This window comes from Triticum dicoccoides, chromosome 2A, assembly GCF_002162155.2.
Source record: "Triticum dicoccoides isolate Atlit2015 ecotype Zavitan chromosome 2A, WEW_v2.0, whole genome shotgun sequence".
NCBI classification, from domain to species: Eukaryota; Viridiplantae; Streptophyta; class Magnoliopsida; order Poales; family Poaceae; genus Triticum; species Triticum dicoccoides.
Window position 1 is genome coordinate 121,642,605 of NC_041382.1, and position 17,664 is coordinate 121,660,268.

The 17,664-nt window shown below is 44.3% G+C and overlaps 1 protein-coding gene and 1 long non-coding RNA gene across 2 annotated transcripts; both read left to right on the plus strand.

Annotated features, from left to right (window-relative positions):
* The first annotated feature begins 5,149 nt into the window (after nucleotides 1–5,149).
* On the plus strand, nucleotides 5,150–8,521 carry LOC119353734 (trehalose 6-phosphate phosphatase RA3-like). Its single transcript, XM_037620393.1, has 9 exons — nucleotides 5,150–5,530; nucleotides 5,625–5,765; nucleotides 5,897–5,968; nucleotides 6,463–6,558; nucleotides 6,767–6,820; nucleotides 7,010–7,259; nucleotides 7,443–7,513; nucleotides 7,617–7,709; nucleotides 8,002–8,521. Exons 1-9 carry the CDS (start codon nucleotides 5,285–5,287, stop codon nucleotides 8,053–8,055), a joined length of 1,077 nt encoding a protein of 358 aa, XP_037476290.1. The 5' UTR covers nucleotides 5,150–5,284; the 3' UTR covers nucleotides 8,056–8,521.
* Nucleotides 8,522–16,489: 7,968 nt separating this feature from the next.
* Nucleotides 16,490–17,356, plus strand: LOC119359145. Its single transcript, XR_005172391.1, has 2 exons — nucleotides 16,490–16,811; nucleotides 16,925–17,356. It is a non-coding gene; the product is annotated as an uncharacterized LOC119359145 (long non-coding RNA).
* Nucleotides 17,357–17,664: the final 308 nt, after the last annotated feature.

Below are 17,664 nucleotides of genomic sequence, written 5' to 3' on the forward strand. Positions count from 1 at the left end.
AGTAGTGCAACTTTGACGAGAGAATCTTCGGAGCCGATGTCACTTGAATAATGCTTGCGAAATGCTCGCAAAACTTCTACATGTAGTTTGGAAAATCTGGAGCACCAAAATGCCGACGAATGATGAGTGGTTATTTTACATGATTAGCCACGAGGTGTGTAGAAGTTTAGCAATGCAAGAAATAACTTCTGACTGGTAGGACGTTAAAAAAACCCGGATACATGGAGTACCACACAGCAAGGGATTTCATTCCTTCTCTTTTCCTGGGAGTGACACCGACAACACATGTAAATGCACGATTTCTTTCCCTGTAGAAGGCCTCCATCATGAGTCACCCTAGCAATGCAGGCATGCTTTGATTAACAATCATGCATGTTATTAGTGGGTGAGTGCCACGCACCGGTGACAGGGCGCGCATGCATGCATGCAAGCAGCCCATAGATACAGTCACGCAGACGATGTTTCCAGGGGGCGGTAGCTGCAGGTATCGTATCGAACCCTAGAAGGCTTGGAGAGCCAGCGCCACCACCACTAAACTGCCGAAAAGGCAGCGGAAACCATGCAGAAAAAGCTAGGCAAAGATTTCTATTTTCTTCACACACAAAAAATACAGATGGGTTGATGAAAAGGAAAGCATAGTTGGTCAGAGGCAGACATTTCAAAGCCGGCCGCACCTGCAGCAGCAGGCCAGCAAACAAGAAGCTCACCGTACGGCTGCGGCCGGCCCCCACATGGCGGTCAGGTTCAAGCGATCAATTCGGACCAGTTCGACGAGGGCCTAGCAGCGCCTGGGCCCCGGCCGCGCGCCCGCGCGCAGAGGAACACGTGGCCGGTTCTCGTCGGGCCCGGCAGGTGCCAGATGGCAACATGGCGACAACGTGGATGGGTGGGCCTGGGTACGTATGTCTATCACGACCGACCCACCGACCGATGAGCCGCACGTACAGAGTACCTCCTAATCGCCGCTTTGATCTTTTCATATTTCTTCTAAATAACCGCCGCTTAAATATATAGTATATTTCTCTAATAACCGTTGGTTTAATCCCGCATTTTTGTCCTTTTTTATGAAAACAATGGCAACCTGTCCGGTTTGTTTTAATTTATTTTGTCTCAATCCACTTCTCTATTTAGCCACCACAATTCACACGCGTACGGGTAAAAAAGTGTAGCACTTAACCGTCGTTTGTATTTTTCTTCTTCTAATAACCATTGTTTTTATTTTGTTTTGTTTTCTACTAATTGTCGCTTTAATCATCCTTTTTGTTATTTTTTCTAAAACCATCCAAACCCGCTTATCTGTTTAGCAACCACAATTCATACGTATTGATGTAAAGTAGTAGCACCTAACTAGATAATTGCATACAAGCCCCTAGGTGCTCCACCAACCCACATCCTAACCATGTGCATGCCTCGAGATTCTCAATGTATGTTATATATATATGTGGTATAAATTTGTGTATCAGTTATTACCATTAAAACATATAACTCGTATTATGTTGTATCTTATCAATGCACCTGACAACCCATCAGTAGACACATCCGTGGGAAAAACTTTTCCGCTTTAGGATATAAATCACCCGACAGTAACAATTAAGTTTCAGCCAGGCTACTTAGTTCAAATATTCTAATATTTTAACTCAAGTTTCTAACCCAATTTAAAATCTGCATAAGTGCATTTTTATGATACATAAAATTTCAAACTATTCATACTCCATATGTTTCCTACTCTTTCTTCCAGTGAAGTTACTTTTCCATGCAACATTAACGTATATTGCAACTTCCAGATTATTGTACTCGATCGAGGCAAATATTCCAGTTTTTCACTGAAGTTCCTAACTTGAATTGGAACTTTAAACATACATTCAACCCCTAATAATTTATGAATGGTAATAAGTGCAAATTGACATGTGGTTCTTGAACCATCTCTCATCCGAGTGGGGCTCCACCCACACATGGATGCCTTTCAAATATATATTTTAAATCATAAATTGGACACTGAATACTAGTCCAGTTATCTAACAGATAAATTCCTCGGTACGATTGTTCTGAATATCATGATATTGAATTCTCGAAGATTGTGTCTCTCCAAAAGTATAAAACTAAGACTTCCTAGGTACCTTTTCGAGTAGAGAATTCCATGTTAAGAATGCATCTAATATGAAATCTCATTTTTAAGTGTAAAGGTAAAAATTCCATGATAGTTATTATAAAAAGTGGCATGATACTAATGTTGGGAATTTATGTCTCTTCCCAAAATAGTGAGAATTTCATGTTGCTAAATTTTCTATGAAGTTCCTAAATTAAATTAAAAATTCAAATGAAAACTGATAATACCATGATACTCCCTTCTATCATCTATAATCTTGGGCCCCCGCAATCTAAATTATGTTTTAACCAGTGACTATTCGTGGTTATGTTTGTGAGTAGTAAAGTTTATAATCAAGACTATATAATGCAATGCTAAATATCAATGGACAGGGTGGTAGAAATCTAGTGACCCTACTCATTCTTTCTTTTATTTCAGAGTTGTATTGCTATGTGTCCTCTTCTATGAATTAAGATGACCAATAAATGCCTTGAGCAGAACATAGTAACGTCTAGCTAGGATTTCGGTGGGTGAAGCATGTCACAGCGACAAATCCGTGTGCCGCCCGCCACTTTGAGCTTTTTCTTTATTTCAGTAACCGCCGCATTTATACGTTTTTCTTCTTCTAGTAACCTTCGATTTAATTCAGCTTCTCCGTTATTTTCCTAAAACAATGGGCATCTTGTCTGGTTTTCGTTAAAAAACCGCTCCAACCCGCTTCTATGTTTAGTCAAGACAATTCATATGTACTTGTATAAAATGGTGGCAATAGATTATATACATGTTTGAGTCCATGCGTATGTATGACTATTTTTGGAACAACAAAATTATAATAATCAAATCCCCTTTTGGAACTGTGTTTGCCACTTGTTCGCTTTTCTTGTTATAGGAATGACTGCTGAAGCTGAAGCATGCTGCAGAGCGAAAGATTGGAGCCGAAAGCCTCAAGACTAATGTTGTCAACTTGTCATGTCTTTGCCGAGAATCTATCGAGGAGCTATAATTGGCTGTAGAGAGTAGAGATGACGGATTAGCTCGCCTTTTCTTTTTCTCACGTGCTAGCCTCTTATGTTGGTCTGTAAAACCATGTAAGTGTTCCTTATTTTGGCTGCGCTCTGCATTGTGGGGTCTCTTTCATTTGCAGGATTTGTAAGACATAGGAAATAAAAAGAAAAAAAGACAAAAAAAATTGAGTGGCATATCATCTTGGATACTACAAGAATAGTAGTATGAGTGTTTGATTGTGCACAAGAAAACATTGAATTCTTCACACATGGTTGGAGCGAATGAAAATTTTCCTATGGAATTAGTACAAATGAATTCTAAGAAAAATTCCTATGGGTTGTAATCGTACAAATCAAACAAGGCATGCAAGAAAAAAAATCTTAGGATTAGAATCCTTCTAAAGTCCTAGAAATCATTTTAATCAAAAAGTAGTGCTACACTACATGAATCAGGTAATTTGCCGTCAGCACAACTCTTTGTCATCAACCTTTTGTCAAGACAGACGACAAAGAGCAAACTGTGTTTTTGCCATGTAGTGCATGCGTCAAAGACTACTAGGTTTCAGATTGCGGGCATGCGCATCATTTTTTTTTTGTAAAGTTCACTTTCTTTCCATTTTCTCTTCACATTTCCACTTATAATCAATTGTATATTTCTAGTTTCAAAAGTAATGGAAAGGGGAAAGGCTGGTTTTGGAAAAATATAACACGACACTAAATTCAGTTTCCCTTTTCTCATTCATTCAATCAATTGTAGTCCATTATTGTGTTTTTCATACTTAAAATTGTTAGAACTTAGTTTTGATTATTAATGTTAAAATATGGTACCAGTAGCTTTAATTGCGTTCCTATACCAGACATGGAATTCCCAATTTTTTATTATGACTTCTTCACGGGAGTAAATTGTGTTGCAATATTTGTAAGTGCAAACAAGAAAATGGTACGTCTATGCTTTAATCGGCTTAAGTGCAAATAAGAAAACGATTCGTCTATGCCATACCTAGCTGAGATTTTGTTAAGCTACAATCGATTCCAAAAAGTGAACTTCATTTTACTAAAAAGCGCATTTTTCTCACTTCCGAAAAAGGTACATGATGCACTTTCCATGAAATAAAGTTGCACTTTTCAATATCAATTGGGACTCGACAAAATCTGAAGGGATTGAATTTTGCAAAATCAGTAAAAATAACTTAGGGCATTGAGTGGTCACTTAGAAATAAATTTTCACATTGAACTCGAAACCATGATATGTACATGCCAACAAGAAGTATGAAATCAAGGCACACACTCGCACATGGTAAAATCAAATTCATAATACCTCGAGTTTCTAGTACAAGACCAAGGCTGAAGCTGTGGTACCTCTGGACTTGGCTCCTCCACCATGAGGAAGGTTCCGTTGTACGTTAAAGGTATAATGTGCATATTAAGTTTTTTTTTTGAGGTATAATGTGCATAGTAAGTTACCCAAGCCTCCGTCAACCGCCAGGCGACATCGCCATATTTGGCATGTAAGTGACATGACATCTATACCAATATAAAACCATGTAATCTAACAAATCTCAGCCATTAAACCATGTAATCTAACGACTCAACCTGCTTCAATGGTGAGTGCTCAACACATTTAGCATGCAGTTAATATCATATCAAATATCGATTCGATCGCTAATCACATAAGTAAACAAATAATTTCATACCTAACATATGCATATCATCAATATAATGCCTAATATCAACGTGCATTGCAAGTACGAATTTACTAGTTATCAGCAAAAACAAGTAGTAGAAGAAACGTTTGGTCATGCGATTTTTGTATTTCAAGATAAACATATCACCTCACTATAACTCTTGGACTATACATAATTCATGTGAAACACAATTAACATGAAGCGCAAAATACTTGAAATTACGTGGAAAGGCCATATATTCTTCTTTGCCCGAGGTATTTGCCAAGCATCAAAATGTTGCACTTCGGCATCAGAAATTCGGAGAGGTGGGCCAGCCCTTACGCCCTATATATAGACCCGGATTCCACCGCCCCAACCATCAAACCCTCTCCCTCCTCCACTCCCCCCGAACCAGCGCCATCACATCTTCTCTTCTCTTCGTCCGTTGCTCCCGTTGAAGCCCAGGCACCTTCTTGCTTTCTCCCACCGCTTCTTCGGTCTCTCTCCCTGTGTCGGCCCGCGCTCTCGTCATGACGAACCACGCCGCCTTTGCTGCCGAGGACGCGGTCACCGCCGTGGCGGCGCCGGTGCAGCCGGGTCGCCATTTCGCGTCGTTCCCGCCGCGGAGGGCCCGCGACTGCAGGAAGGCCGCCCTGGGCCGCATGGATCTCGCCACCTCGGGGGTGCTGATGGCCGGGTCTCTGCTGGACTCGATGAAGGCCTCCTCGCCCCGCCACGCCATGCCCCCCGCCGGCGCCGACCACGAGGAGTGGATCGTAAGTTTCTTTCACATGGCAGCTGCTTTCCTTTCGTTCCCACCCTCCCTCCCTCTCTCAGCCGATGATTGAGGAATCTTTGCCTGAATCGCAGGAGAAGCACCCGTCAGCATTGGAGTGGTTCGAGGGCGTGCTCGCGGCGACCGAGGGGAAGCAGATCGTCATGTTCCTCGACTACGACGGCACCCTTTCGCCGATCGTCCAGGACCCCGACCGCGCCGTCATGACCGAGGAGGTCAGTCTCCTTCCTCCCTCGTCCCATGTCTTGTGACGCCTTCTTGCGACGCGATCGAAGCAGAGCATGCTCTGTTCACAGAGGTTCCCTTTGCACTGCCCTGTTCTTAATTTTCTCTTTGATTGACGCAGATGAGGGATGCGGTGAGGGGCGTCGCGCAGCATTTCCCGACGGCCATCGTGAGTGGGAGATGCAGAGACAAGGTACATTCCAGCGCCAACATATCCTCTAGTGCTACTTTCTTGGTTCCTTGCTGCTGCTGCTGCAGCCGTTGCATTTTTGTTGTTGTTGCTTTCTTGGTGCTGTAAAAGAAGCCTAGTCTTGCACCTCACACCACGGCTCCAGCAGCGTGCACCGTAAACGGAATCTTCCAGGTTCCCTTTTGTAATTATTTGGCCGTGATTTTCACCGTCCACATGACATGGCATGCATGCCGCATTTGGTTGCGGCCGTGAACCTAGACGCTATACACACAACAGTACATGCAAAGAGGCACAGCGAGCGTTTTTATGAGCGTTTTCTCGCACTACTAGTACTTCCGCCCACAGAAAGAGGCACAGCGATCGTTTTCATGAGCGTTTCCTCGCAGTAGTACTTCTCTCCTTCCCCCTTCCCCTTTGCCCGGTTACCTCTTCATCTACGTACAAAAGAAACAAAAGAGCACTGTATTTGTATTTATGGTGCAATATGTACGCAGGTGTTCAACTTTGTGAAACTGGAGGAGCTGTACTACGCCGGGAGCCACGGCATGGACATCAAGGGCCCCACCAAAGTGTCTAACCACAAGGCAAAGGTTAGTTAAGTTAGTCGACATCTACCTTCCTCCGAATTTTCTTCCTCACTTATTCTCTCTCTCTCTCTCTCTCTCTCTCTCTCTCTCTCTCTCTCTCTCTCTACAGTCCTCGTGAAAGAGACTTTTCATTGGCCCTAATTTTTTGTTTGCTGTAATTAAGTCGCTTGCGAGCTGCGTGATTGAGTGGTTGTTCGTTTTGTCTATGCAGGCTGACGAGGTTCTGTGCCAGCCGGCGACCGAGTTCTTGCCTGTCATTCAGGAGGTAGGCATGCACGACCTGACCCTGTCTTTCACCAGTGAGAGATTAATTAAACTACGTACCTGAGAAATAATATTCCTAATCAACGAGTACTAATCTTGGTGTACTTTTCTTCTCGCCATCAAGTCCACTACTGCTACTAGAATGTAAACGATTTGCTGACAAGTGTGGTCCGGATCGATTAATTTGCAGGTGTATGAGAAGCTGACGGCGAAGATGGAGTCCATCCCGGGGGCCATGGTGGAGAACAACAAGTTTTGCCTCTCGGTGCACTTCCGCTGCGTCGAGGAGGCGGAATGGGATGCTCTGGGCAGGGAGGTGAAGGCAGTGCTGGACGACTACCCGAAACTCTGCCTCACCAAGGGGAGAAAGGTCCTCGAGATCCGGCCCTCCATCGAGTGGAACAAGGGACACGCTCTCAAGTTCTTGCTCAAGTCTCTCGGTGAGTTCTTGCACGGCACATCACAATGAAAATCGACGGGGCAGCCCGTTGTTTTGTTTTGGAAAAGAAAAACACAGCACATAGTACAAATGCATAAATGTTGATGCTGCTTCATACATGTCTTGTTAGGTACTTGCTTCATAAATATTCACAATAGATTTTTGGATGGTTTTTCCTTTGCAGGCTATGCGGGGCGCAGCGACGTTTTCCCGATATACATCGGGGATGACCGTACAGACGAGGATGCATTCAAGGTATAGTACACGCTGCACCTGTACTCTTTTGCGCTGATGCGCGCTATCGATCCAATCCGATGAACTGAGCCCTTTTTTGCAATAAATAAAAAAATCAAAATAGGTGCTGCGCAACATGGGACAAGGCATCGGGATCCTTGTGACCAAGTTTCCGAAGGACACAAGCGCATCCTACTCTCTGCGTGAGCCTGCTGAGGTACACAATAATACTCCACTATATGTATGTATATATGCATTTATATGGAATGTATAATAGCTGCATGCCTATTTTTGTGCAGTCATTTTATGCTTCTAAAGTTAGCACGGCTAGCTACCTACCTACCTAAAGCAACTACCATATATTGTGGTCACTGTTGCAGTAGTAGGGATAGCTAGCAGTAGGTGTATGAAATATTAGGCGTGTCACTTTTCTTCTAATAAACATGGGTTTTGAGTTTGACATGAAATTTGTTTTCATATGTGTAACCTGGCTTGGTCATGTTATGCAGGTAAAGGAGTTCCTGCGCAAGCTGGTGAAGAGCAACGCGACAAAGAAGGGGTAATTCATCGATCAACAGCCCTCTAGCTCTAACTCAACATGGAGATCGAGCAACCTATATAGCTAGTGCATCAAGTCTAGCTTGTTCCTTCCTGGACTTGATGGTGTCTTTGGCGTTTGATTTTAGTAGAACAATGCATGCATGCGTGTTGGGATCCATGTATAAGATCCAGATCGAGCAGTGACCCCTGCCCTGCTAGGCCTTGGCTTTGAAGGTTTCTATTACTGTATCCTTCTCGCGAGGTCTTGTAATTAGCCTTCCGTTATTAGCTATTCCCTTCGTTCCAAATTACTCGTCGCAGAAATGGATGTATCTAGAACTAAAATACATCTAGATACATCCATACCTGCGACAAGTAATTCGGAACGGAGGGAGTATGACAGAAATGGGAGTGACAAAGTAGCCCTCCCTTTTCTCACCCCGCACTGTAAAATTGTTCTCGCTTGCTTCCTTCCTTCCTTCCTCGTTAGCTTGTGATGATGTGATCTCTTTTGACAAGTACTCCCTCTGTCCCATAATATAAAAGCGTTTCTTACACTACACTAATGTTAAAAACGCTCTTATATTATAGGACGGAGGGAGTAGCTAGTTAAGATATTGCTATGCTAGTTGTCACTGCTGTTGGTGGGAAAAGAAAATACGGCATGCAATCAAGGGAGAACTTAAAAACAATATGGCATGCGATCGAGTCTCTGTTGCGAAGTGCACAGTGCATGCATATGGGTATGCACAGACGGATTTGCCAACAGTTCGTAAATGCATGGACCGTTCGTGTATGCATGTGTGATAAGTCAGAACTACCACCAAGGCCGGCCGGCCGGCCGGCCTGCTTGCTTGCCCCTGTACGGCCAAGCCTGCCTGCGCCTTCAGATCAATGCATGGCATGGCACTGCACGCTGGTAGCGTAGTAAATTTCGGAGACCGATTACCGAGAAGACGGATCGAGTAGTGCATGCGATGCCATTGCTACTCCTCCTTCTCGATCCAGGAAGAGAGATCTGGCTGGTCTGTGGGCGGGGAAAGCTGCTGCTGCTATGCATGCATGCATGGATGGACGGACGCGTCATCAATGGGGTGGCGCCAAAACGTTGCCATCGAAAAGGGCCTGTCCGCTGGGTCAGCAGTGGGTACTCCTACTACTTGGATCGCACCATTTCTCCACGGGCTCCCATGGGTATAAACGGAAGGATCCCACATGGTGGGCGACGACGGAGCTCTCACCGATCGAGCTCTGCGTCTGTGCCTCTCTGCTTCTGCTTGGACCACCCATGCATATGCATGGCGACGAGGTCGGTAGCTTTCCTGGCTCGTTGAATTAATGCGCGCGCGTCGAGCACGACGAAGATCGCAGCGGAAACAATGCGCCGATGCCGATGCCGATGCCGATGCCGACATGCAGCTAGCTAGGTGCGTGCGCGACCACCGCTCCGTCCCACGGCAGGGAGCGCGGTAGGGCTGGCTAGCTAGCTCCTCCCTCTGTGGAGTCCGGAGTCGCCTTTTCCGGGGGCGCACATGTTCCCCCTGACGGCCAACGGACCCAGGCCTCCCCCTGCCCTGCACGCACCAGCGGCTAGCGTGCGTCTCATTAACTACGGCGTATCGGCCGGTGCAGCCTGCGCTCCAGCAGTCCCTGCGCCCATGCTTCCGTCGATCTCGGTCGGTCGTAGCATCGAATCACGTGTCACGACCAAGAATACTCTACTCCTCCTCGGATCACACAATACGGCCACACACATGCATGCATGATGCATCACCTTCACCAACCTGGCTGTGATTAAACATGCACTCCTTTGTTTAATTGATCTTGCAACCACACGTATAATTTGACGTCGATCGGCTGTGATTCGATCCTCGCTGGATCGATCTCCGGACTGCAAGTTGCGACGGCAGACAGGTGCAAGCCCCGATTATTATGTGCTCCTGTTCTTTACGGAGTGGAAACAGTAAGGGAACACCAAGCTACTCCCTTATATTCTCGCGCCCCGAATTACTTATCGCGGGTATGGATGTATCGACATGGAGGGCATCGCCACATTCATATATGGAGATTCTCCTTCCATATGCATGCTTGAGAATTTCTCCTTCCGATTTCGTCGAAATTTCTCGCCCGGACGTGACTTGGACACACACCTACGTACAGCAGCCGGTGCTGATGCTGATGCCTTTGCCGTTGCATGTGATGGGGGTGAATCGGCATCAGAGAACCAACATGAATAGGAAATAATAAAGCGACCGATCAAAGGCATGGTGTGGGGGTAGCTAGCCAAGCTAACCAAGCACAACCACCCGTGCCTCTGGACCAGAAGCAAGCATCGCCTAGCCGGCCACACAACGTAGCACAAGCCCTCTTTATGGCAGCCTAGCTTGTACTCGAAATGCTCCATCCATGCCTTAACGTGCAAGAACACTGCACTAGCGGACAACGGCGCCACTATGTGTAAAGCGGTTGTAGCAAGTGCCCCATTGCAAAAACTGGTCAGGCAGGCCACGAGTTGGACTCCACTTGACTGTTCATGCATTTGGACACCGTAAAGTTTATATTCTTGGTCCCCAGAAACTGTGCTTTCATGAAAATGTCGTCCCCGCGAGTGACACAAAATTTGCAACTTCATTTACTTGGTAAATATACGTCGATGATTTTTCTGCATGCACCTACCAATGGTTTATAAGTGGGGGACCTGATCTAATTGGTTGCCACCTTTGGTCGATCGTCGTGCCATGCGTGGAAAGACACATGGTGACCCATGCTTTGGCGCCCAAAAGAACAATTAACTGCGTGCCCTAGCTAGCTTGCATGCATAAACAAGGAACCGACACACACTCGCCGGGTTGGAATAATTGGAGGCATAAGAGGAAGGGAACGCTTGGGAGCCAACCACTTAACCTCAAATCTGTGGGGAAAGCAAGGTCGCTTTCCCCTGATATAACAAATGATTGGTGTACATGCGTGATGGATCGATCTATCTAGGCTGCAAACGCATAATATATTGTTGAACTGAGCGCCACTTGTGGTGAATCGGTGAATCTTCCTCTTCTTTATGTGTCTGGATGGAACCCTAATATTTAAGCATGTCACGAATCAGGGCTACAAGGGGCGATCACATGCTGGTCACATTCGCGAGGCAGCGAGTGTTAAAAGGAGCTCTCCTCCTCTTCTTAGGTCCAAAGCGATGACAAGACCGTGCACATGATCGCCAAGTTGCACCAGTACTGGCTTTGCTAGATAGATGGATAGCTTTATGTTTTTATCGATCGCTGCGTGCGTGCTGCAAGGTGGTGCGTGGTGGTCCTGTCCTGGGTAGTACGTAGCTAGCTCGAGCGCGCGCGGCGGCCGCCGTGGTCTCGTGCGTGCGTGGGTTCGCCGGCGGGTCACGGGGCCAGCGAGTGGCCACGGCGGAAAGGGCAAAATATACGGAGGAAAGACGAGTAAAGTGGGGAGAAAACTAGTGTGCCATCTTGATTTTTTCAGAAAGGAGACGGCCAAAGCGAAGAGGCTATGCATGGCCGCCGGGTGGCTGGCCGCTATGCATACGCATGGCTGTACGTATCAGCGTCACAGGATTGAGCAAGATTGCACGCGAGATCCGGCAGCGTTTATTACGTAAATTATTGGTGCTTTGCACTTTGCTTGCTGGAGCTGAACTGTGTCCGGAATTAAACTTCATGGCACACAGTATCATATCAACAGCCCAGCTAAAATAAAAGGTATGGTGTCATACGACGGGATTTCTTGCAATACAATTTAACCAGCAACTTACATAGTAGTAAATGAATTGGACACGAATAACGCGCGACCGTTACCCCTAATCGCTGCAACGCGATGTCGCATGGCTCTCCACCCAACCGCAACTATTCGCGCTGGAACGATCGAAGGCACGGTCGCACGTCATCCCGCTGAACCCCATCAAGTTTTTCTTTAGTTTTTCTGATAAAAACACACACCCTTTATTTAAACTCCCACAACATCGTCAACACAAAATATGTGCATGGGCTACTAGCCCCGTGGCCAGAGCGCGGTGGCATCTCATAGCAGACGCGTGTTCAAGCCTTGGCTCGAGCGTTGTATATCACATTCCCCTCTTAGTTAAAAAGCCTAACTAACCAAACATGGTGTCCTACAGGAAGGGATGTTCACACCCTTGCCAAATTGTATGCTTCAAAATTATTGGCGCTTTGCACGTTGCTTGCTCGAGGTGAACTGTATCTGGAACTGAACTTCTGGCACACAATATCATATCAACAGCCCAGCTAAATAAAAAAGGTATGGTATCAACGGTGAGATGTCTTGCAATACAATTTAAACAACAACTTGCATAGTAGTAAATGAATTGGACGCGCATAACGCGCGACCGTTACCCCTAATTGTCGCAATGCGATGTCACAAGGCTCTCCACACAACCGCAACCGTTTGCGTTGGAACGATCAAGGCATGGCCACACGTCATCCCGCTGAACCCCCTCAAGTTTTCCTTTTCTTTGTATGATACAAAACAGCCCTTTATTTAAACTTCCACAACATCGTTAATACAAAACATGTGCATGGGCTACTAGCTCCGTGGCCAGAGCGCGGCGGCATCTCATAGCCGACGCGTGTTTAAGCCTTGGCTCGAGCGTTGTATATCACATTCCCTTCTTAGTTAAAAAGCCTAACTAACCAAACATGGCGTCCTACAGGAAGGGATGTTGACACCATCTTCAAATTGTATGCTTCAAAATTATTGGCGCTTTGTACTTTGCTTGCTGGAGGTGAACTGTGTCTGGAACTGAACTTCTTGGCACACAGTACCGTATCAACAGCCCAGCTAAAAATGGTATGGTATCAACATCGAGATTTCTTGATACAATTTAACCAGCAACTTATATAGTCGTAAATGAATTGGACGCGCATAGCACGCGACCGTTACCCATCACGGTAGGGCAATGTCGCAAGACTCTCCATGCAACCGCAACCGTGAACGCACGTCATCCGGCTGAACCCATTGAGTTTTCCTTTTTTCTGTTGAGAAAAACACACCTGTTTATTTAAACTTCCACAATGTCATCAGCACACAATTAGTGGATGGACTCCTAGCTAGCCTCGTGGCCAGAGCATGGTAGCGTCCAGCGGCGGAGCTATGTGGTGAGCTGGGGGGGGGGGGCCGTGGCCCCCCAGCCTTGTAGATATTCCTGAAGAATTTTTTATTTGAAGGACTCAGATTAAGAAAAAAATAGCGTTTGGCCCCCCCAACTCTTCATCTTTTGCGTTTGGCCCCCCCCAATGTTTTCTGTCTAGCTCCGCCACTGGTAGCGCGTCTCATTCCATGTGGTAAGTATACAAGCAGTAAAACCACCTCTTCCACATGGACTCCTCATCGACGCAAACTAGTTCTAAATCCCAACAGTCCAAAGGTGAATGGCATCGTGAGTTCAAAATTTATTTTGGACGATTTGCAAGTTCTAGGAGCAAATATGATCTTTAAGCCTTCCCTTCCACTTCCATCAATATGTACGGATACACTAGGGGAAGGGATTATGGCGTCTCTAGTCTTAAGCTTTTCAATATGTGAGGACCGTGTTAATCACTACACCAATGATACTAAAAGCAAGCATTCTTCTCCGGCTGACGTAATGACGCCTCACTACTACCTACAAAAAAACGGAGTTCAAGGCACCCTCATGGGAGGGCCTTAAAAATGCTTATGAACAGCTCTTCCCTTCTTGACTTAGTTTTGCTCTCCTTGGTTTCAAGTATACTAAGCATGATCCTATTTGCGAGTCCAACAAGTCTAATATTCGTTTAGTTTTCGTCTGAGGGAAAATGGTAGCCCTTATCTAGCTACGACGTTAAATTCTATTCTATTTCATTCTGATGTTATTATGAGGAAATGCCTAGGCGGGCGAAATTCAAGATCCAGAAGTGGATTGCTTTTCAGAAGAAGAAGAAGAAATATTAACAGTAAATGCTATGTGGTGCGAAGCCATGCATGTGTGATTTCTGATCATAGGGGCAGCGCTAGGTAGATAATTTTGTGTGGTATTATTCCAGCTTGCCTGGTTAACCAACACATGGATGTACTCCGAAGTTCATGCTGATCATGTGGATCAAAAGTTCAACGCATTGAGAGGATACAATCTCCGATCAATATTCCTTGTCGCTGCTTTAGTGCAACTTTATACTAGTACTCCATGTCATGGCTCGCATCAGTTTGATTATGCACAAGATTATATACTCGATTCCGGTCAGTTCGTGTTAATCTTGACCGGGACTGGTGCAGTTTATGCAAGCATTGCCTTTATCCGATGGATGCGTGTCCAGGGCCGAACCAAATCGACACTCAGTATGGTAACAGAACGAATGGACCGTGTATCATCCTGGCTGCTTTAGGAGCTGGCATTGTCACTGTCTGGCTATCGGCACCAGCGTAGTTGGGACTTGGGCTAGAGAACCTATCCGTGGAGTCACCCGGCCGGACCCCTACACAGATTCTGCACACTGCACCTAGCTGCATAATTACCGACATGGAGTGACCTCGTAAAGGTTATGCTGTTCCGGTCCCCCTTGTTGGCAATGATAATAGAGTTTGCCAAGATCCCAAGGGAACGTCAGATTGCTCGGCCGAAGTGTCGACACCTTTTTTTTTTTGAGGGGTCAGCGTCGACACCTTGACCTGAGGGATCTTTGCAAGTGGCCGAACATAGACTCAGAAATGATGCACGTCTATGTTTTTCCTTTCCTTAATGGATGGCGAATTGTTTTTTCTAAGAACTGGAAGGAGAGTTGACACGCGGCTCAGTTGCTTCTTTTCTTTAGTTCTTTTGTGAGAAATTCTCCTTTTCATTAGTCTTTTTTTCAAGGGAAGCTTTTTTTTGAGCGATTTTTTTAATAAAACAATTGGGCATTCTTTTTTTTGAGGGGCATGGCATTCTTTTCTTGTTAGTGGAAAAAAAAGGTTCGGTCGCTTCTGTATTGTCCGCTGGCCAAAAGGCCCATACCAGCTCAGAATGCACGCGTGTACTTGTTGAGAGGCTTGAATGGGGAGCTTTTATTGGACGCGATGCACGACTATATCTCGCTTATAGTGAGTTATACGATATGCTCGCCAGAAGCTTTCTCCTCTGCACTACAGTATTTGTGTCGACCCATTTTTGCACATTCGGTCGCTCACTCCATCGATGGTTGCATTCGCTCTGGTTTTCTTCGCGTCTTTCTTCATTTTTTTCTTTCTTCGGTTTTCTTTGTTTCGTCATCGGTTTTCTTTGTTTCTCACCGTTTTTGTACATTTCTTTCTCGGTTTTCACTGCTTTTTCTTTCTTCTTTTTTTGGTTTTTGTTTCTTTCTAGGTTTTCTCTGGTTTCTTGTATTTTATTTACTGGTTTGTTTTCTTGTTATATTTTTCCTTTTCTTCTTATCTCTGGTTTTCTTTGCTTCTTTGTTTGGTTTTCTTTTCTATTTTCCGTTTTCTTTTATTTTTTTGAACACATGTCTACTTTTTTCTTAAACACTCTAAATTTTCCGTATATATCAACAACATTTTTCAATACATGTTTAAGATTTTTTAAATACATGACTAACATTTATTTTCAAATATATGTTTTCATGTCTATTGCTTCCGTACATATTGTAATGTTTTGTTATACATATAATTTTTTATTGAGGTTTAACATTTTTATATACACGATTAACAATTTTTCAATATATGTTTTGGATGTCTACTTTTTTTGCAGACGTTCTACATATTTCTTATACATCTAAAATATTTTTTATACACATTTAACATTTTTAGCACATGTTTAAAATTTTCAAATACATGATTAATATATTTTTTCAAATATATATTTTGTACACATTGTACATTTTTGTGTACATCTATAATAGTTTTTTTAATACATATTTGATATTTTCCATATGAGATGATTAACATTTTTGCATTATATGTTTTGATGTCTAGTTTTTTAATACACATTGTACATTTTTCTTATACATCCGAAACATTTTTATATACATGTTTAACATTTTTCAAACTACATGATTAACATATTTTTTCAAATATATGTTTGGATGTCTATTGTTTTCGTACACATTGTACATTTTGTATACATCTAAAATATTTTTATATAGATTGAATATTTTTCATATACTTGGTTAACATTTTTCAAAATATGTTTTGATGTCTACTTTTTTAATACACATTTAATATTTTTTAATACATGATTAACATTTTTGTAGAAACATATGTTTTGATGTCTATTGTTTTCATACACATTGTTCATTTCTGGTATACATCTAAATCAATTTTTTAATACGGGTTTAATATTTTTCATATTGCTAATTAACATCTTTCCAAATATAGGTTTTGATGCTACCCATCACACAACATGGAGCACCTGCAACCACACCCCATCGCTTTTCATGCATCACCTACCCCATCGATGCCGCATCGACCTTCCGCACCTCCCTACCACGCCAAATGCTTCCGTCGCCGGGGTGAAACGAAAGCGGCAGGGCAACCATGCCGTGCATGGAGTCAGGCCCCTTCTGACTGCGGGCGCCATTCTTCCTCCCGCGTACAGCGGTGCTGTCTCACGGGCCGGCTCGAGGATGGGTGCCTCCTCCACCCCCTCCATCGAATGGGCGAAATCACAAGACAAGGGCTCGAGGAAGGGCAAGGCTCCGGCGGCTTGACGACGGATGCCTCCTCCACCCAATCTGGCGGCCCATGTACCCCGCATTCCCTTAAACTCCACATGCGTCCACAATATGTTTGAGCAAACACCGAAGAGGTAAAATTTCTCCCCTTTCTACCGGTGTGTGCCAAATTGGGTTCATTTGATGTGTGTTTCACCCTTTGGATTGTGTATCTACGACTTGCATACCTTTCATGCATCATATGCAGATTGTTGGAGGAGAACGAGGTGAACATCATGAATGCTCCACTTGGCACATTCGATTCTGCCATGGAAGCCAACGTCAAAGCCGAGGTGGAAGAGGAGGATGACGAAAATAATGATGTAGAAGAGGTTGAGGAGAAGGGGTTCGATGCTACCCAAGGAAGATTTGGAAAATGAAGCAACAATTACATAGAGATGGATGATTTTTGTTTGGTGAGATTTTGTAAGTGTGTGTCACTTGATGAAGTTGCCACCGGTGTTCAACCGGCAAAAAATATTGGCAATTCATTGAGGACAAGTATCATAAGCTCATGGACGTCACATCTTCATGTTCATTGAAATCACTCGAAGGCCATTGGGATGTGAAAAAAACAATGTGCCCGTTGGAGTGGTTGCTTGGAGCAAGTGTGGAATGCATGGTTTGTGATTGATGACTATGTGAGTTTGTTGTCATTTTGTTGTACACATTTGTGATCTTATTTGCTTTGATGACAAGTTGAACTCACACAATTGTCTCTTTTCTAAATATAAGATCGCATTGCGCATGGAAGGTTTAAGAAAATATGGATCACATTGCGCATATAGGTTCACATTAAGCATTCGTTTTCCAACATTGTTGGAACTTGCTTAAAGGAGGTGAGAAAATGGATGTTGAGGGATCAAGAAGCTCGACGAAAGAAAGGTGCACTGGTTAAATTGGAAGACGATGATGACAGTGATGATGCACTAAAGGGAGGACAAAACA

Bases quoted from the DNA above. Each gene is read 5' to 3' on its own strand.
- LOC119353734 (XM_037620393.1), top strand. From the start codon at position 5,285: ATGACGAACCACGCCGCCTTTGCTGCCGAGGACGCGGTCACCGCCGTG. The intron at 5,531-5,624 runs GTAAGTTTCTTT...CCTGAATCGCAG, and splicing joins CCGACCACGAGGAGTGGATC to GAGAAGCACCCGTCAGCATT. The intron at 6,821-7,009 runs GTAGGCATGCAC...ATTAATTTGCAG, and splicing joins TCTTGCCTGTCATTCAGGAG to GTGTATGAGAAGCTGACGGC.